Raw genomic sequence first — 22594 nt, forward strand, 5'->3', positions numbered from 1 at the left:
GCAATTGGAGTATCATGACGGCATTACTAATTGCCTGAGATTTCCCAGATAAGCCTGACTAGGAGAAGTAGTTTGAGAAATGATGGAGAGAATATTCCATAGTATTAGGATTCAGGAATCACTAACATGGTTTCAAGGACAGAGGGAACTGTTGTGCTGTGCGGCATGGCAGTGCATTGGCAGCTACAATATATGGTCATACACGAGGTCCCGCAGGGCAGTGCCTGCAAACACCAATGTGGAAAGGGTGGCATAACCTGTTGTGCAGTATAAATGTGGAGTTGGCATAGCCCTTGGTGAGAGTTCAGTACAGACAGCGGTCCAGGCCCATGGACTGGATTTGTGGTATGGGCAGCCCATTGCAGCTGAAGATGGTCTTTGCAGGCCAAATCCGGTAATGATTGTAACATATGAAAGTGTCTGTGTCAAAAGTGAAAAATAATACCTCAGCTTACTATTTCAAACATTTCACTTTGGGATGGAGAAAGGTAATAGTTACAGGTAAACTGGATAGTATTATGGTGATAATTACAGTGCATTGTAACTTAGGGAGCACTGTAGACTACACCAAACAGTAGACATAATAATGTTGGGCCCTAGTCAGTTGCCTCACCATCTTGGCTGCTATGAGCTCCCGATATTTTCAACCATAAAGGCTACCTCAAGAAAGTACAACAGCCTTCAATAAATAATGCAACACTTTTTTTCTTAGCCAAATTTGCTTGAAAAAATGCAGAATTTGTTGAGAGACATCACAGAATATTAGCGCAATAAGCCCCTGTAGTTTCATGAAGTTCCAACAGGTGGCGGCACTATATATAGCCTTCAAAATGGTGTCTCTAATGGAGGTACTTATTCCAAGCAGACTGATAGTTTGGTGGTAGTCACACCGATGTAAAAGGCCAAACAGTTTATACATAACAGCTGGTATATGACATGTGTAATTTCATAGGTGGCTCTCCCTTTGATAGTATGTGTTTTGCCAGTTACAGTGTTGGTCTAGGTGATGGTGGGAGGGTGCATATGGCAAGTCTTGCAGCAGGGACAGTCACTGGAATAGGAGCCATAGGACAGGGAGATTGGTGCAGAAGGAGCATAGGGTCTGACAAGAATATTGCAGAGATCTGGAAGGCAAAAAAAAAGTTATTCTAAGTGTGGTGGGCAAAATCTCAGACAGAATGGATGACATTTAAGGGCATGACTTTAGGAAGTCATGGCCTCATCGAAATAGCTGATTAATACATTCCACAGCAGGATAATACTGAGTGATTAGTGGTGTGCTTCGAAGTAGAATTTTTGGAGGGATCAGCAGTACCAGGATGGAATGTGATGGCCCAGGAAAACTGCTTTCAATCTAGGCTGGTTGAGTAATTACATTCAGTGAAGACTGAGGTGAGAATGATGGTGTATTGCTGTAAAGAGTTTGCATCCAAACAAATATGTTTGCCTTGAATGCCAAGACTGTATGGGAGGGAACGTTTGACATGGAAAGGATGGCAACTGTCAAAATGTAAGTACTGTTATTTGTTACTATGTTGGACAGAAGTGTGTAGTTGGCCTTTGGTGAGGACAAGGACAACATCAGGGAAAGTCGCATGAGGCTCAGAATAGGACCACATGAAACTTAACTGGGAGAAGGTATTCAGAGATTACAGGAATTTGAACGAGTCAGCATCATCATGAGTCCATATGGTAAAGATTATACCAATGTATTTAAACCAAACCAGGAGCTGAAGACTTATAAATCCCAGGAAAGCCCCTTCCAAGCAACCCATGAAAAGAATGACATTTGGAAGAAGCCATCCTGGACCCCATGGTCATACCCTGATCTGTTTGTATGTCTGCCCCTCAAAGGTGAAGTAGTTGTTGATAAGTATAAAGTTGATTAAGATGTGTAAGAATGATGTCACAGTTTTGGAATCAGGTGGGTACGGACTGAGAAAATGTTCAGCAGCAGACAGATCATGTACATGGCGGATGTTGGTGTAAAGGGAGGTGGCATCTATGGTGACAAGCAGGATGTGTGGTGGGGGTGGGAAGTGCACAGATTTCAGAGAATCTAGGAAATGGTTGGTTCTTTGATATAGGAGGGAAGTCTATGTAGTGTGGGTTGCAGATGCTGATCAACTAAGGCAGATATATATTTGGTGGGTGCTTTGAAGCCAGCAACTACAGAACAGCCATGATGATTGGATTTGTGGATGGGAGTGTGGTTTGGGTGGGGTGAAAAGTTCTATAGATTGAGGTGTTAGCCCTTGTGAAGGGCCTGAGGTTTTAAGGCAGAACTGCAGGTCAGCTAGAATCACAAGGATGGGATCCTAATGGCAGCGCTGTATGTAGATGTGCCAGACAACTGGCCTAGATCTTCACAAACATACTACTTTTGGTCAAATACCACAATGGTAGATCCGTTGCTGGGAGGATAATGATGGAGTCCTCAGCTTTTAGGGCACATAAAGCCTGGAGTTCTGCAGAGGACAGGTTAGGTTCATGTTGTAGGGACCTAAGGAAGAGTTGTGAAGAAATGCGAGGAATTGTTGGAAGGCTTGTAAGGGATGATTTTGAGGTAGTGGTGGTGTATCAAGTAGGGATCATCACCAGAACTGTTCCAGGCAGTGTTCAATGTCAGGTTTGCTGCTGCAAAAGATTTGGGATTGGACTGCAAAGTGATATTTCCAGTTGACATTATGTGTGCAGGAGGAGCCACTGGCTTTGAAAGCTTGCCTAATTATAACCTTCTTTTATATGTGTGTTCTGCTGCCATTTGGTGAGTACATATTATCTATCCAATTACATTAGATTGTCAAAAATTGATTCTTTTTGTTGCTATGTTAGCCCATGTGGCTAACATTCCTTCTTATGTAGCCCTCTTGTCAGTCTTTGTTCTTGCTGTCTTTTTCAAACTGTCATCTGTTTTCTGTAAAATGTAAACTTTCATTGCTGGAATTGTCACAGTTAATAAAATATTCTGGGCTATTATGCTGTGGTTGAATGGATCCATTCGACCATGGCATAACAGCCTGAAATATTATCTGTATCACCACGATTAATCAACACCTTGTCCCTATATCTTTTCTAGCACTGGTTTCCATAGATGTAGATGGGTCCATTTTTATTTACATATAACAATTCCATGCTTATTTATGAATTTGCCTACAACAATTTACCGTTCACTACACTGCAGGGCCTTCTCCCGATCATATTTCGCTGATTTAATTGCAAATTTGACATCTATTCACCAAACCACTCTGATCGACTTTAACTGCCAAACTAAGTAGAAGCATATCATCTCCTTTTTTGAGCAAGACATCACCAAGCTCTTTCATGCCTGCCTTCCCACAAGTTACGTTATGTGGAGTGGCAATTTCTGCAAACACCTGGAAGGCATCACCATGAGTGTCTGCTTAGTCCAGAGGTTGACAATTTCCTCATGGAGCATTTCAGAAGGCAGGTATGGGACTTGTATCCATCTTAGATTTACAAGGTGACACCCAATTCTACGACACCTTTGTGGTGTGGTTAACAGCATGACAATTTCCTATGACATTCAAACAGTCTTCATGCCAACTTAAAATGTATTACTGAGCTAGAAAAGGACCAACAGCTACCCTTCCGAGCTGTTCTAGTTCTGGGAAATGATGGGAAAATGTGCGTGTATCAAAAACCAAGAAACACAAACTTGTATTTCCATAATCTGTCAAATCATCCCCAAAGCTACAAAAGAGAAATGATTAATATGCTTGTAACATGCTCAAATGAATATGTAAGCTACAGCATCTCCAATGCAACACTTGGAATGTGTTCTATGTTATGAAACCAAACAATCGCCAAAGTGTCACGTCAGAAGAAGAAATGTCAAGTACAACCTTTCTGTCGTACAGCCCTAGGGTGACAGACAGAATCACACACACTCACTCACACACACACACACACACACACACACACACACACACACACACACACACACACAAAAAAAAACAGCATACTGACTAAAAACGGAGATCAGATTGGCAAAGTGCAAAAAGGACCCATTCGCAATGCTGGGAATATACCCCATGTACATGTACGTGTGGAAAAAATTATAATGGACTGACTGGATCAATCAATATCCACTGGATCGATATTAACATCACTGAATACAAATAGTATTGCAGATTGGGACAGGTAGAAAACGGACATGATAGTAGAAGCACTGTCTGAGACCAACCATATAATAAAATTTGTCGACATGGAGGTTCTTACTGTGGAGAAGAGCTACCATGCCCGTTTGTTCTGAGAAGCTACACAAATTCAAAAACATTAAATTGTTTCAATAAAAAGGAAGAAAGTCCAAGGTAAATGGATTCTGGATTCCCATACTGTAGCAAATGACCATTACAGGTAGCACAGGGACAACCACAGAGATAATGACCACAGAAAAGGCCTCAGATGTTGGTGAGCTCTCCTCCAGTCACCACCAACAATGGAGGGTGAACTGTTGACAAAGCCAGCCACTCGTGCTGGTAAAACATCAGAATAATTGTTAAACAAAAGTTGAACAATGGAAAATCCAGGATGGAATGTAATAATATGAGAGAAGGAAAGTTGCTACTCACCATATAGTGGAGATGCTGAGTCGTGATAGGCACATTAAAAAGATTCACACAATCATAGCTTTAGGCCATTAAGACCTTTGCCAGCAGTAGACACACACACACACACACACACACACACACACACACGCACATGCAAGCACTACTTGCACACACGTCTGCAGTCTCAGAGAGCTGAGTAGTTTCAGCTCTCTGAGACTGAAGACGTGTGTGCAAGTTGCGCTTGTGTGAGTGAGTGAGTGTGTGTGTGTGTGTGTGTGTGTGTGTGTGTGTGTGTGTGTGTGTCTGCTGCTGACAAAGGTCTTAATGGCCGAAAGCTATGATTGTGTGAATCTTTTTATTGTGCCTATCACGACTCAGCATCTCCGCTATATGGTGAGTAGCAACTTTCCTTCTTGTATTGATAAACAAAAGTTGGTCACAGATCCCAGACAGGAGCCAACTTGCAGTACATTAATTATTTGGAAATAATCTGGAAACTGACTTTCAGTTTTGAGGTAAAATGTTTATTCTGATATATAAATTAAATATAATAACACCAACAATTAATGTAGCACATGAACAAGTCTCAGTAAATGATGTGGAAAGTTCTAAATTTTTTGATGTAAAAGCTGAAGAGAACTTTAACTGGAAGAAACACTTTACTCAGATGCTCAAATAACTAAGTTCAGAAATTATATTGTCGTTATTCCATCCTGGATTTTCCACCATTTAAGTTCAGAAACTTCTATTCTTTGTGTAATTTCTAGCTCTGGAAAGCTATACATCAGCTTCTTAACAAGTTTTGTATATTTCCACTCATCAATAACACGTGACACAATTTTATGGTGTAATTCATCATTTAGAAAGAAAGTATTCCCACTCAAAAGTGTGCAATAAGAATAATATGTGTTGTTCATCCAGAATCATCTTGCAGATGCCTTTTCAACAAGTTAGGCATTTTCACTACACCTTAATAACACGTATATTCACTAAAATAATTCGTCATAAGTAATACATCACAATCGAAGAATAGTGGTGTCCACAACTACATACTAGCAACTACATACTAGAAGAAAGCATGAACTTTAATTACTTATTATTCAAGTTATCTGTGGTTCAGAAAGGAGTTCAAAGTGCAATTATAAAAATCTTTCATTATTCATCCAAAAACATAAAATGTCTTACAAGCGGCAAAGCAAATGTTAAGTATATCCAAACATAATTTTATCTGAATAACTCACTCTATTCCATAAACAAATTTTTAATTAAAAACTGATGGCTTATGAAAAAAAAGACCTAAATTTAAGTGTAGCACTAGTTACATGAATAGTATCAAAGACTATTACATGCACACTCTAAGATGACTCTCAGTGTAGTGGCTGATGGAACTAGCAGAATCTATGTAAATCTATATATGTTCACCAGATTTAAATGCTTTCAAATTGCTACCAGTTAAGGCAACAGGCAACTGTCTTCTTAATGGGTTAACATGTTGCCAAGGTGTTTTTGACTAAACTGCAGAAGTTTTGCTGGGAAGCCCATACACTTCATCCATGCAGTCCTGATCTCTCTCCATGCAGTTTCATATTTTTTTGAGCCCTGAGGAGAGATAGTCATGGCTTGGATTTAATTAAGACAAAGCGGTACATGCTTAGGTACAATCACTGTTCCATACGCAACAGTTTTCCATGAAGTCACTTACCATCTTGTCTTACAGTGAGATAAATGTATTGACAACTATGGCAATTACTTTTGAAATAATAAGTAGTTTACTTTTATCCAACTGTCTTGTTTTCATTTGGCAATTCCTTACAAAACAGTTTAAAATTTAATTTCACACAGCATTTCAGTGCTCATTAACTTAGCACAAATTACTTCCACTTTTGTAGATGGAGAAGCACTGAAACGGTGTTGTCTATTATTTAACACTAGCAGTGGCCAGGTAGGATTCAATACTAGTCATTTGATTTTCATCAATTCAGCCACCCCAATGATTCAACCCATGAAGAGTTTTCTCAGAGTGAATTCACAGTAAGATATTCATTCTTATCAAATTTAAACTCATGTGCTACTCAGTAATGTGTGAATGGGTGCCATGTACCATATTCACAAAAATATCATGTATGATATGTTCGTCTTTGAATGAAAATCATGCAAATGACCAACCAAACTTTTTCATAAGCTTCTGCATTACATCAACTGGAAACAATTAAATCTAACACCTCACACAAAAATAAAGTGTATACTTCATTGTGTATACTAATGTGTCATCTGCTCCATTTGATTTCACATTTTTGTGGTGTCCCCATTAGATAATCACTACAAGAAAATCTTTCTAGGCTTCAAGGTCTGGAATACAACTAGAATTTGTAAATTTCCTCAACCTGTCTATTTCTTTTTTCTACTGATTTATATGCTCTTTTTAGGAAATGAACATTACTTCGAAGAATACAAACAAACAATCTCTTTTTTTTTAATTTTAAATGATCTCACCACCATTTGACTGTGCCGTTGTTTATTTCATTACAGCCCAGGCTGCAGCCTTTTATGCCAGTTTCAAGTGACAGAGTTTATGCCATTAACATACATTGCTGGACATCAAGCTCAAAATTGGCTATAAATTAAGGAAAATCTCCTCCCCACAAATGTAAAATCATTATCATGTAAAATCAGTAAATAACAGTGGGAGCATGTCATATTTAATAAAAACAGGTTTTGAGCTTGATGTGCTTCAATATATGTTAATAACATAAACTCAATCACTTGAAAATGGCATAAAAGGGCAAAACCTGGATCGTAATTAAATAAATGTCAGTACAGTCAAATGGTGTTGTGTTCATTTAAAAAAGTTATTGTATGACTGTTGCTTAGCAACATCAAAAACTGTTTACAAACAATCTCATTTCTACTAAATCAGTCACTTTTTGCAGCATTACATCAAATAAATTAGTTCTGGCATAACCCACCACAAAAATTAGCTACAAATCATTCTGCTTTTCTGTAAATAGAAGCAATTTTCATCGTCACATAGCTTACACAAAAATTATCGGTCTTTGTATGCAGATGGTGAAAGCTGAGAAGACATCACTACTTGCTAATTACATTACTCTAGTATTGAATAAATATTAACACTGTAACATACCCCATAGTTGCCTCCAGCGAAATTCCAATTGTTTGTTGCGTGCTAAATGTTTCTTGACAGAGTAATGGACACGCTGGATGAGGAGATTTGAAAACCCCATTTTCTTTAAGAGGTAGGCCATGACTGGAGAGTGTCCAAATGGATCAATGGACCAGCTGTTGCTGTAAATAATAATCCACAGTCACAAACTCATTTGTGTACAGTTGTTGCAAGATTTAATATGAAAAATAATAAAAAAAGAAGGGACTGGTGCAAGGAAGTGCTAATTCACAAGAACTTATTTTAAGTTATTGCATGTTATGTGTTAGAAGAAGAAATGGACTACACACAGTCTACTGTCAGTGCACATAAATTGAAGAAGTAATATGAATGACGATCACTATTTAAAGTTTACATGACCCCCCCCCCCCCCCCCCCCCCATTATATTCAAGTTACTTGGGGAAACATTTCAACACACACCTGTTTATTTTATGATTCTTATTGGCTCTCTTCAACTCTTGTTTTACTAGTAAGTGATTCGTCTATCTACAAACTTTGCCACAGTGACCCCATAACAAAAATCCAGTAGGATGTGCAGCCTCTCCTCAAATTCTCAGGCCCATCCCAGAACCTCTCCCCTGAGTCTATCTCTTTCCTAACCCCTACCACTCACAACACTCCTATCTTCCACATGTTTCCTGAAATCCATAAACCCAACCACCTCCGACTCCACACCGTGACGAGTTACTGTGCCCCACTCAGGAAATCTCTGCTCTTGTGGACCAACAACTTCAGCCTGTTACCCATAACCTTCCCTCCTATACAAAAGATGCCAACCATTTCCTCCACAGACTCTCCACAATTCCTGTTCCATTACCACCTGGCACCCCGCACTTCACTACTGTTCCACCTCCCTCTACATTAACATGCCCAATGCCCATGGTGTTACTACTGCTGAACACTACCTTTCCTAATGCCCAAATGACTCCAAACCTACAAGCACCTTCCTAGTCACCATGACCAACTACATCCTCACCAACAATTACTTCTTCTTTGAAGGAATATCCTGCAAACAAATCCAAGGTACAACAATGGACACTTGCATGGCAGCATCCTACACCAATCTATTAATGTGCCATCTAGAGGAATCCTTACTAACCACCATGATTCACAAACCCCTCATGTAGTTCAGATTCACTGATGGTATCTTTGTGACCTGGACCAAGGATGAGGACACCCTATCCACTTTTCTCTAGAACCTCAACATCATCTCTTCCATTCACTTCAGCTGGTCCTCCTCAAATCAACAAATCACCTTCTATGATGTTGACCTCCACCTCAAGGATGGTTACATCTGTACCTCTGTCCACATGAAACATACCATCCACTAACAATACCTCTACTTCAACAGCTGCCACCCAGTCCACACAAAGAAGTCCATTCCATACATCCTAGCCGCCCATGGTAATCTTATCTATAGTGATGAGTAGTCGCCCTCTAAATATACCACAGGTTTCACTGAGCCCTCAACAGCAAGGTTGGGAGGTGCTCCCAACCTTGTTCAAAAACCAATCTCCCTTACCTTGTCACTTCAGTCCCCTGCCATCTCCCACATACCCACTGTGCAGCCATGAAGGAGCCCTCCTCTCACGACTCAATGACACCAGGGCTGCAGCAGCTGAGTCATATTCTCTGCCAGGGTTCTAACTACCTCTCGTCATGCCCTGAATAACATATCCACTATCTTGCCCACCCTTCCTACGAACCTACGCAATGTCCTTGTCCATCCCCACTCTACCCCTGCTCCCAAACCCTTGCCTCACTCATGGCTCATATTCCTGTAATAGACCTAGATATAGGAACAATCCCATACACTAGTGTGGAGTTAACCATTCAGCCATCATCAGGTAAGCTTTTTGCACTGGAGATGGCTATTTCAACTATTCGCAGTACCAACGTAGCAATGCCATGGTGAGTGATGTTACATGGACATATCAGTCAATCATCCAGACTGTTGGACCTGAAATTACTGAACAGGCAGCTACCATTCTTCAGGAAAGCGGACACAAATGCAAGAAGGCAGCCATACATGAGTGGCCTCTGTCAAGTTTCAGGCTCCCTCCAAGTATTGCTCCAGATTGGCACATAGGTGCATGCATAACGGTGATCCTACATGTATCCTCTCTGTCAGAATGCAGGCCTGTAGAGTTAAAATTCAGATGTCACATTCTTAAAATTAACTTTCACTGGGCATGTCATCTGCTATAAAATGTTTTCTTTCCGAAGATAGAGCAATCACAACATCCCACACCTTACCCAGAAGAAAGCCACCATCATGATTAATAAGCTCTTCCACCACACTTATTTCCACAGATTCTTTTCTTTAAGTGCATCCTAGAAGGATCTCATCAGGGTCAAATTCCTGTGGCATAATAATCCATGGAATGTCCTGTGGAGATACTATGGTTGGCTACTGCTGACTTGCAGGGCTGTGAAATCACATTCAGCGCACCTTCCATGCATGGTGTGCATGGTCTGATCCATGTAGACTTTGCCACGCTGGCAAGGTACTTGTAGATTCCAGCCCTCCACAATCCCAGATCATCCTCCGGCAAGCTGCGAAGAGCACAAGTCTCTGTAGGTGGGTAGAAGATTACTTTGACATAAAGTTTCCTTGAGATTCTGCTTAAATTTGTCAAAATAGTGCTGGCATGTGGGAGGAATGTTCCAACCACTGTTTACAGAGACATAATGACATTGTTGAAAAATAGCATCACGTATGTGAGTCACTTTGTAGTGTAGGACAGCAGTGAATAAAAGTTAGTTGGCCTGGCATAATATCGTGTAACTTAGTTTTTGAAGTCACCTTTGTAACACTGGAGGAAGCACGTCCCCATAACTGCATCAATGCTATACTTATTTTACTTCAGAAGAAAGGAGACAGACTAGTGTGAAAGAGTTATAGACACGAAAGTCTCTTCTCTGTGACTCACTAAACTTATCACCAATGTAGTATAAAAAAAAAAATATCTTAATCAGGCCACTGAAAAATTGATTTAGACATTTACAAAGCACAGACCAGTTCCAAGTTGTGGATATAAATTACCATTTTATCTGGGATTCTAGCACTTTAAAAAATCTGTTGACTGTGCTTCAACCAAACCTGTGCTAATTGCTCTTGAGAAACGACATTTTTTCAATCTGCATTAGTACATACGCCATTGCTACAGCTTCTATTATACCTCACCCAGAGCAAGAAAAAAAATCAGAATTGAAAGAAGCATCTCAAGCAATAACATTCCTTATAAAATAAACTGTTCTCAGCAATTTTCATATTCTTACCCTGGGAAAACAAATACTGAACACTTGTTAATGAAACAAACTTAAATTATAATTTTGCACTGTACTGCTTGCCTAGATTGGGAATACATTTCAAAATCAAATGGAAGAGTAGGCATGAATGTACAGCTGAAACTAAATTATACTGTGACTAAAATAATTTACAATGAGCAGGAGCAACATGAATACTGACAGATGGAAAAGTTTAAAGAAGATCTTTGTCCAGAAGCAGATACTGAATGGCTTATGATAGTGATACAGTTTATGCATCCAACACACAAGTCTTTGGGTATTGACCATATAATAAATATCACTTACTTGGGTTTTATATTAAGATTATATTCCAGCCAATTATGCCCATCAATCATCTGCCCCAACATAGAAAAATAATGGGTATTGGCTTCATCATTCATAACCCATCCACCAGTCACAATTTCTAGTTGACCATTTTCAATCAGTCTGAAAGAGAAAGAGAGGCCAAATGTAATTTGTAACTTAAGTTTCAAAATGCGATACTAAAACACTAAAAACATACCTTTTCACTTCTTCTTGTATATCAGGCGTTATTTCATTCCACCACAATTGGAAAAATGAAACTTCAGCCCATATAAATTTACGGCGCTTATCTTCTCCCAGTTTTTTCACCATGTTGTTTAAAATGCTTCGAGTCTGTCCCTGATAATAATCTTCAAACGTTTTAATCCATCCTGAAACACCAAATGCAATGATATAAGAATCAAGAATTTTGCAAGAACTATGATACTTGGTTAGAATATCAGGAAAATTATAGACAGCTGATACATCTGCTCCATATAAGAAAGACCAAAGTCTGCAGATTAATCAATGTACATTCTTTCTGTCTATCTTTACAAAGTTTTTCAGTACTCTTTCAAGCATGTTCTGAATTGATAAAAGTATTTCAGATCTCAAATACTCATTGTACTATGATCCGTTCATCATAAGAATAAACCTGATGTAAACAAACACAAATGCGATGATTGCTCAGAAGCCGTAGCACAAGTACACTGGGATTGTTATGCTCTTGAAAGTAGGTCCTACTTACTTATTAGATATCTTATTACTAAGTTACGTTAAATGGAACTTTAGAATACTCAAATGTATTAACAGCCATCAACATTTTTCTCAATTACGGTTTAGTTATGTAGTTTTTATTTCAAAAATCGTGTACAGTCACAGCCTCTGCAGCATTGTGCTCTGATTGTCGCGCTGTTAATGTGCAGTATGAAAATGGCTGAGGCCGCTTTCTATTCCGTAGTGGATCATGGTAAAAAGTGCCGAGAAATAGACTGTTCTTAATGTTTTTCATAAATTTATGGAGATAACCAGCTTTGAAGTTTTCTCTGCACTTATTTACTGCAGTTGATAAACCAGCACTGAATGAGTAACACAGTTGGTAGTGTAATGGAATACAAACCGAATGTGGTTATTTGTGCGTTGGTTCAAATCTCCTCAGTAACCAGAACAGTAATCAGACCAAAAGTGAAATCAGTATGTCAGATATTCAAACCGTAGCGTAGGGTTATTTAAAAAATCTGACTGTTTCCAAACAACCAACACACCTTCAAAAAAGTTACAATCAGTATCTGAATTGAGAGAGGAAGAAAAAGATTTGATCCACTTACGATCTGGAATTAATCTGTGTGAATTTAATAATATATGTTCACACCATAGCTACTACTTTTTAAATGTTTTTGAAAAGTATCAAACAACATGTGTAGACCCACTAAAAAAACACAAAAAGCCCATCAAAAAATCGTTGAGAAGTGTAGGCTTGGATCTTTCTAAACAATTACTGACAAAAAATATTAGCATAAAACCTGGACAAAAGCTTTGCTCAACATGCCGTAACTTTTGTGAGGAAAAATTAAGAGTTGAAGTCAATGAAAGTGAAACAGATGATGAAGCCATGGTTGAATTAGAATCATTGGAATCCAGAAATGAATCCCTCGTACAAACAAACATTGCTCTTGATAATTTAGGTTCAGCACCGATAAAGCTTCATGGCTTGTCAGAACAAAGTAAAGGGTCTTATTTTAAAATGAAGGTTAGCAGTATTGAAAAGACGGCAAAAAAGGCGGTTTCAAAAGCATTAAAATATGATGCACCAAGTTCTGATGATGACGAAGAAGATACAAATGTGGTTGAGAAAGCAAAGGATTTTGATGTAATGATTTCTCTTATGAAAGAGAAGACTTCATCCGTTGGGAGGTCTAGAAAAATCCAGATTCTGACCTTGGCTCCAGATTCTTGGAGTCGAAATAAAGTGATGAAAGAATTTAATGTAAGTGAGTACATGGTGCAACAAGCTAGAAGGCTAAAATCTGAAAAGGGTATTTTGGAAACTCCTGGCCCAAAAAAAGGTAAAACTCTTTCTGAAAATACAGTAAGACTTGTAACAGATTTTTATGAAAAGGATGAAAGTTCCAGAGTGCTACCTGGAACAAAAGAGAAAGTAAGTGTTCAAAAAAATGTGTACATGCAAAAAAGACTCATTTTGTGTACCGTAACTTGAGAGAACTCTAGTATTCTTTCAAATGGGAGAATCCCGAGGTAGAAGTAGGATTTTCAAAATTTTGTTTCTTGAGACCTAAATGGTGTATCCTTGCTGGTGCTGCAGGCACACACACTGTATGTGTATGCAGTATCCACCAGAATGTTAAACTATTACTGGATGCTATGAAAATTGAAGAATCTTATAAAGACCTAATTAAGATGCTTGTGTGCAACACGGAAAACCAAAACTGCACGCTACATCTTTGCGACAGCTGTCCTGCAAATACTGCACTAACTGAGTACTTAACTGAAAAACAGACAGTGCAGAAATGATCAAACAGTCTATCAGTGTTGAAGACTACATTTCTTTTTTGGTTAGGTCATTGGAAAAGTTCACCCCGCACTCGTTTATAGCAAAATCCCAATCAGCAGCCTTTAAAAGATTGAAAGAAGACCCACCACCCAAAACAGCAATTATTGTGATGGATTTCAGTGAAAATTATTCCTTTGTTATACAAAATGAGATCCAAAGTTACCACTGGAATAGAGGTGGTTGTACTCTACACCCAGTTGGAGTTTTTCTAAGAAATGAGGAAAACAATGTTTTTGTTTCCGACCACTGTTTTATTAGTGACGACCAAGAACATGACACTGGTTTTGTTAACTTTGTAAAAAAAGAAATTACAAAGTGGCTGTCATTACATCATACTGACATTGACTCAGTTCACTGCTTTACAGATGGTTGTGCTGGGCAGTACAAAAATAGAAACAGTTTTAAAAATCTGACTGAACACTTGAGAGACTTTAATTTGAAGGCCCAACACTCTTTTTTTTGCAACAAGTCATGGGAAGTCAATTTGTGATGGCCCGGAGGAACTATTACAAGAATTTTAAGAAAAGCCAGTCTACAGCTTTCAGACGAAGAACAAATAATGACAGCAATCGATGTGTAAAAGTTTTGTGAAAAAAATATTGAAAACATTCATTTTCACTTTATTGACAAAAAAGAAGCTGATTTGCTACGGTTAAAACTAGAAAAACATTTTTCAGCAACCCGAACCATTCCTGGAACAAGAAGTTTTCATAACTTCAAACCACTTCGAGCAAACAACCCTGAAATTAGAAGGACTACAGATAGTGTAAAACCCTCCTTTGTCTTTTCTTTCCATTCTTCTTCTGATTGGGCTCGTGTTGAACCATCCATAAATAGCTATGTGGCTGCAAATTATGATGGTAACTGGTACTATGGACTGGTAAAAACAATATTCAATGATGAAGAAGATGCAGAAATTCTATTTCTACATCCTTCAGGACCAGCTGCATCATTTTATTGGCCTGAAAGAGAAGATTCTAGCATAGTGCCTTTGGAGCACATAGTCTGTGTAGTAGACGCACCTCAATCAAGCGGCACTGGAAGAATGTATTACTTCAAAAAAGACTGTATCAAAAGAACTGAAAGCTCTTGGATGAAGTGGAAAAACAGTTTGAATCAGCATTAATGTTTATTAAAAAGAAAAAACTACTCAAAAATTCAATGTTTCAAGCAGTCAGTTGGGCTATACATAAGTGTCGTAAGTACACTATCTTTGTACAAAATGCTAATGTAATCTACTATAATTAATAAACATGTTAAAAAGCCATCATTGTTTTTGTTTTATCAAGTAGCCTATATGTTTAAGAGTAAATTAAAACAAATTTGAGCACTCTATCAGGTCTGAGACTCTAGATATTGCAATTCTTATAAAACAAAACAACCGTTAAAAAAAACATATATATTTTTTTCATAGAAAATATTAATATATTTTAATAGTATCATTTTTATCTTTAAATATGTATAATAAATAAACTTGCTGCAAAAATTCATGATGTTATCTAAAAGAGTTTTTAAGATAAGCAATTTTAAAGTTTTGAATACAAATTAAATTTACCAATTCCGAAGGTTCGGAAAACGCAAAACATAAAAAGCTTTAAAAATTTATAAAAAAACTATAAGAGATACAGCAAAAAAATTTTGCAGGTGTTGTCAGGATGGTATTAGAACCATTTGAGCCAAATTTCATGAAAATCTAAGGAGGTGGGTGTAAAATTTATTTTTTATTGGGTGATTTGATATGGAATCACTCTTTGGGGAACCTGACTGGGAATGTCACACACTTTTAGAATACCAGAATATAAGAAGCATAACATCCACCCTTGTGTTTTCTGAAAGAGCTGTACATGTTGGCAGTATTATGAAAAGGAAAGTTGCCACTCATTTATTAAAAGTTGTGGTGGTGTACAAATTTCTGTCTGTCTGTGTATTTATGTAACGGGGTCCACTTTAAGTTCATATCTATGTTGCCAACATTTAGATAATGGAAAATCCAGGATGGAATGTAACAATATTATGAAAAGGAAAGTTGCCACTCACTGTATAGTGGAGTTGCTGAGCCACAGATAGGCACAACAAAAAGACTGTCACAAATAAATAAAGCTTTCAGCCAGTAAGGCCTTCGCCAAACACACACAGACACACAGACACACACACACACACACACACACACACACACACACACACACACACACACACACACACACACACCATGCATCAGAATGAAATTTTCACTCTGCAGCAGAGTGCACTGATACGAAACTTCCTGGCTGATTAAAACTGTGTGCTGGACCGAGACTCAAACTCGGGATCTTTGCCTTTCGCGGGCAAGTGCTCTACCATCTGAGCTACCCAAGCACAACTCGCGTCCCCTCCTCACAGCTCTACTTCTGCCAGTACCTCGTCTCCTACCTTCCAAACTTTACAGAAGCTCTCCTGCAAACCATGCACGTGCAAGAACGCACCTCACACACACAACTGCAGCCACAGGCAACTGAAATCACACTGCGAACAGCAGCACCAGTGCATGATTGAAGTGGCGACTGGGTGGCGGTAAGGAGAAGGGTGGAGTGGGCAGAATGGTAGAGGAGGAGTGTCTGCCACCCCTATCACTATCCCTCCCCCTCCCCACCCCTGCCTCCTCCTTAGCTTCACCCTATCGCCACTCCCATCACACACTGCTGCTGCTGCTGCTGCTGCTGCTGCTCACAGTGTGGTTGCAGTTGCTTGAGAGTGCAGTTGGATGTGCGAGGTGTGTGTGTGTGTGTGTGTGTGTGTGTGTGTGTGTGTGTGTGTGTGTGTGTCCAACACCACAGCCACTGACTCCTGTGGCAATTAGAAATGAAAGGTTAAGCACCACATTGGGCCACTATTTCTGCTTCTGCCTCTTCCTAGAAAAATTTATATGCTCAGAAAACTCTCACTAATAATACTCCTCATGTTTGCTTTATGGTCTCACATTGCACTTAACAGTTGCACGTTGTCAACATAACTAACATGAAAATCAATGATAACGCTTTACTCACAACCTCAAGTACATGCTACAGACAGATTCTACTGGCTGGTGTGTCACATAGTAAACTGGCCCTTGCTACTTCACACCACACCACCTTGAATAGGTTTGACATGGAAGGAGGGAAGATGGTGTTAAGAATGCAATCAAAAGAAAGGTAATGTTAAGAATGTAATCAAAATGAAGGGTGTACATTACTGTTGCTTTAGGAGATAAGTCATACACTGCCTTTTGAAGCTATAGATGTGGCTCACTTCTCTGATATTGTGAAGGAGATAGTTTCTAATTCACGTTCCTTCAATACCTACAACAGAAAAGGATTTAGAGAAGATAGTTGTGTGGCAGAAACAGACAGAAAGGATCCTGCTTTGATGGGAATTTGTATTCCACTGTGTTATTCAAATAAGAGTGTTACAACCCATGAGAGGAAATAGCAACAGTACACACTGATCCGATGGTAAAGAGGACAGACCCTGTGATAACTTTCAGAATTTAGCAAGGATAACTGCGCTTTCAATGGTGAAATATAATCAAGGCGGTATATTCATAAACATACTGTACGCAGGCATTCATCACAAATTTTTAGCCCTCTAAGTTCTCCAGGGAAAGACTTCATAGGATAGGATTGCTGTAACCAACAGACGGAAACAGAAGAAATTGTACAAATTTCTTTTTTTTTGTTTTGTTTTTGTTTTTTCAGGTCCAAAATGAAGAGCTTTTCACATCTTTTTCACTGCATGCAGAAATGCAGATGGTCTCTTACAAGGTCAGCCCACTTTAAGAATATATCAGACAAAAAATCTAGTCTTCACTGAAGGAAATAAATTTATGTTTGTCTCATTTAGGACTATAGACGGGATGGATTCCTAAATATTTTGCATCAAAAAGCATACAATGACCAACTGGAACCATTTGAGATTAGGATGGACTGTTTTTCAACACTGTAGTCTGTGCCAATTGCAAAAATTTATACTGGTCAACATGGATATTCTGCAGTTAACTAGATTTTGCACTTAAATACAACTAGAGATCAATGTACACATGTGGTAGGTATTTTAGAGTATGATATAACTGATGACTGTTCATTGAGCAACAAATAAAAGAGTATTCATTCCAACAACAAACCCTGGAGGACACCTGATACTATCTGCCTACACTATGATTTTGTACACCCAGACATCACATACTATTGGAAGAGTTTCAAATACGAGAAAAATCATTTTACTGCAGTCAGAGACAAATTTAGCCCATCAATTCTGGCAAGTAAAAAAGTCAACAATATCAAAGTCTTCACTAATATTTAAATATAGGGTTGCCACAATCTTTCCCAAGTGAAATTCTCTGAAATTGCCCTGATTTCCAGACAAGCTTCTTAGCATTTTTCTCTGGCAAATTTTGAGATCTCAAGGGTAAGTAAAGACATGATCAGACAAAAAAATAAGAACTACTGTATTTCTCCCCCATGTGAGCAAAAATCTTAAGTACTAACATCAACAGCTTTTGTAATGAACTGATTTTAGATGGAGAAGCCAAGCCAAATGGTATAGGTGTTTCATTATACCACTGTTGCTATTTTATTTCAATAAAATAAAACAAGTTTGGAGACAAAAATATGCATTTCCTTGGAGTAGCAAGACAGATTTATTATACCTCCACTGATTTCAGAAATAACCTCAGAAAAAGAAAGGCCTCTTGAAGAAGCGTGTAAGGAAGGGAAGAGTTGTGTAAACCAGCACTATCAGCGAGCACCAATAAAATGATGGTTCTACTATGTTTGTTATTGTCAGTTACTATTCACTGTGTTATGTCCACTATTTTAAAGGTATTGTGTGATTTTTCTTTTAAGAAATATGTGAGTACATAGCGTACAAACCACCAGCAGCTGCAACAATTTTCTTCTTCTTATTGTCAATTGTCAATTGCTGTAATGGCCTAAAGACAATAAAATCTTTATTATTTATTATTATTATATTATTATTATTACGTCCATACTGTCTAATATATAAATTATTTTGGAAGTGCCAAAATGTACTAGAATAAAAAAGTCCATAAAATGCTGCACTGTACAACATACTTGTGGTGAGACAGTCACAATTCCTGAAATCCATCACCCGTGGCCTCTGGCCTGCTGAGAAGCACCGCAGTCGTGGGTCCTTGGATAAACCACGAATCCACCACATCATGCCACACACAAACAGACCCAGCCTGCAGGCATATCTGTGAGACTAGGTTCGAAGGGCAAGGCTTGCACATTAGTGGAAAACAATAGGCTTCAAATCAGCAGGCCCGATCCATTAGAGAAACCCAAAGAAATGGCCTGTGGTTTCGACCTATCATGGAAGTCCATTCATGTGGCCAGCTATTCACGTGTCACATATAGCACATTGATGAGATGAGGCCGCACTGATCAATTCATGTAACAGATAACTCGCGGAAATACTCTGAGAATCAGTACTAGTGAGGATAGGTAGCAACTCACTGTAAAGATGACTGCTGAGCTGCAGACAGGCATGTAGAAAAGACACTCACACTCTCACAACAAAATTTTCGGCCATAGCCTTTGTCAGAAAATGAGAGCGCACACATTCATACAATCAATCAGACACATTTACACAATCAATCAGACATTACGCATGCACACATGTCCACCGTCTACAGTCACTGTCAACAATCTCTAAGAATGAGATCCAAACAAACCACTCCTCACACCTCCACTGACTACAAGCTGAGGGGAGTGGTAGGAAGGGTAGAAGCAGTAAGAATGAGGGAGTCGGGAAGCAGTGCAAGTACTCAGCTGCGCCCAGCCAGCAACAATGGACAACATCTCAGTAACTAAACCATTTCATTTACTGAGACAAAAACAAGATTTTTCAAAGTGTTTCTTTCAAATTTCCCTGATACATTTGAAATTCCCTGACATTCCCTGATTTCCAGACCTTGTGGCAACCCTGAAATAGTATGAAAGCCATCACGTGTCTTTTCACAGGTCGTCTGCTCTTTTTATTATTGTAGAGGGTGCACGATTGTGACTGTGGAATAATGGTTAGTATTTGTCTAGTAATTTATTCATTTCTATGTAGTTGTTAAGCTGGTCATGGACTATATATTCTAAGAAATTAGACAGCACTGGAAGAATACACAGAAGCTATTGTCAGAGGTTGCTTTAGCTGAGTCCTCCTCAGGGCATATATTGTGTCACTTAAGGCCCGAACTTACCTGGATCATTGTGTGAGTGAGGAACAACAAAAACTTTCAGTTTGTTTGACTCAGTCCACTGAGTTGGATCGTACACTATATTCCAACCTTGTTTCCACGCTCCTCCATCCACATTATCAAAAGGCAGTTTTTCATACAGATCTAAAAGCTAAAACAAAAGAACTTACATCACTAGACTCGTATAATAGTCAACTTATTTAAAAAACACACAGAAGTACGACATAAATACAGTATTATACAGAAACTGTACCAATAGGAACCAAAAAAGGAATGAAATGATTTAGCATCCCATCAATGATGAGGCTCAAGACAGAACACTAGCTCAGAATGTGCAAGGACAGCCCATTCATGAGAATCACATTGGCATTTGCATTAACTGATTTATGGTAACCACACAAAACCTTAACAAGGATCGGTAGAAATGCATTTCAGTCAATTTCCTCTCAAGAGCAATTTCAGTGCTTTGGCTACACAACCACCTATCTCAGTGCAAGAACAAGGAAGAAGCATGAAGATTACATCATTTTTACATTATTTTAAAATCATGACAACACATTTAAAGTGTTAAAATGATAGATTGCCCATTTGAACAGTCACATTAAGGATGCATCTAAAGATCTGTAGCAGAAACTTGACCAAGGTTTATCATTACCTGTCAGTGATAGAAACTTCTGTGATATCACGATCTTTCCTTTAACCCAAAAGACATCATTTAAATCACTTACAGAGTTGGAATAGGTACAAATGGTCAGTCTTTGTAAATATAGTCTGTTCTGTCATAAGATTTCAGTCCTCTCAACCCACATAGGACACAATATTACTAACAGGGGATGTATGTAGATAAATCATCACAACATAAATTGCAGTTGACAATAAAACAAAAAATTCCAATAAACACCACTTAAATTTGCTATATGTGGATGCCCAGTATAAGTATGGAGGTGATAGCTTTATGTCCCATGGATCATTTGCATGATAAATCATCATAATGTGGAATGAGTCATTTTAGATTCACATCACAAATTAATTTGTAAATACAACAACATGTTAAACATAAAAAAGTGTGTGTGTGTGTGTGTGTGTGTGTGTGTGTGTGTGTGTGTGTGTGTGTGTGTGTATTTTAGTACATAGTAGTACCTACCACCTTTTACATATTACAATAATAAAAATTCTTCTACAGAAAGGAACAAGTTGTCAAGAGGAGACTTATTCAGTTTGTTTTCAAATCTTACTTTGTTGTCTGTCAGACATTTTATAAGTGTTCAAAATTTTAGCTGCAGCATTGGGCACCCATTTTTATGATACATACAAACTTAATGTGGAGTAATGAGTGTCATTTTTTCTTCTTGTATTGTAACGCTGTACATAATTGTTCCTTTTGAACTGCGGTGGATTATTCACAAAAAACTTCATGAAGGAATTACTATACTGTAAAGCAGAATGCCCAACTTCTTAAACAGATGTCTACGAGATTATTGTAGGTGAGCACCACATACTATTCTCACAGCACATTTTGAGCAATGAAGATTTTTTCCCCCTTAAAGACAGGTTACTCTCGAACATTATTTCATATGACATTAGTAAATGAAAATATGCAAAATATGTCAGCGTACTGACTTGTCTCTCCCCTAGATTTGCAATGATTCTTAGTGCAAGTGTGACTGTACTTCTTTTTGTCAAGTGGTGCCACAAATTTCTCTTCTCCCCTATTCTATTCAATACCTCCTCATTAGTTACGTGATCTACCCATCTAATCTTCAGCATTCTTCTGTAGCACCACATTTCTAAAGCTTCTATACTCTTCTTGTCTAAACTATTTATCGTCCACATTTCACTTTCATACATGGCTACACTCCATATAAATACTTTCAGAAGTGACTTCCTGACACTTAAATCTATACTCGATGTTAACAAATTTCTCTTCTTCAGAAACGCTTTCCTTGCCATTGCCAGTCTACATTTTATATCCTCTCTACTTTGACCATCATCAGTTACTTTGCTCCCCAAATAGCAAAACTCCTTTACCACTTTAAGTGTCTCATTTCCTAATCTAATTCCCTCAGCATCACCCGACTTAATTCGACTACATTCCATTATCCTCATTTCACTTTTGTTGATGTTCATCTTATATTCTCATTTCAAGACACTCCATTCCGTTCAACTGCTCTTCCAAGTCCTTTGCTGTGTCTGACAGAATTACAATGTGGTCGGCGAACCTCAAATTTTTTATTTCTTCTCCATGGATTTTAATACCTACTCTGATTTTTTCTTTTGTTTCCTTTACTGCTTGCTCAATATACAGATTGCAAAACATCTGGGAGAGGCTACAAACCTGTCTCACTCCCTTCCCAACCACTGCTTCCCTTTCATGCCCCTCGATTCTTATAACTGCCATCTGGTTTCTGTACAAATTGTAAATAGCCTTTCGCTCCCTGTATTTTACTCC

At 38.4% G+C, this 22594-nt stretch overlaps 1 protein-coding gene across 1 annotated transcript in view; it reads right to left on the reverse strand.

The window, feature by feature from the left end:
- The window catches only part of LOC126170901 (alpha-mannosidase 2), a 197518-nt gene that overhangs the window by 112581 nt on the left and 62343 nt on the right, over nt 1-22594 (reverse strand). Inside the window, exons 4-7 of the mRNA XM_049920758.1 lie at nt 20149-20296; nt 11571-11742; nt 11354-11494; nt 7717-7877 (exon numbers count right to left, since the gene is read on the reverse strand). Of these exons, the coding sequence (XP_049776715.1) occupies nt 7717-7877; nt 11354-11494; nt 11571-11742; nt 20149-20296 (622 nt within the window). The remainder of the gene's footprint in view (nt 1-7716; nt 7878-11353; nt 11495-11570; nt 11743-20148; nt 20297-22594) is intronic.

The sequence above is a fragment of the Schistocerca cancellata genome, chromosome 1 (assembly GCF_023864275.1).
Source record: "Schistocerca cancellata isolate TAMUIC-IGC-003103 chromosome 1, iqSchCanc2.1, whole genome shotgun sequence".
Taxonomy (NCBI): domain Eukaryota; kingdom Metazoa; phylum Arthropoda; class Insecta; order Orthoptera; family Acrididae; genus Schistocerca; species Schistocerca cancellata.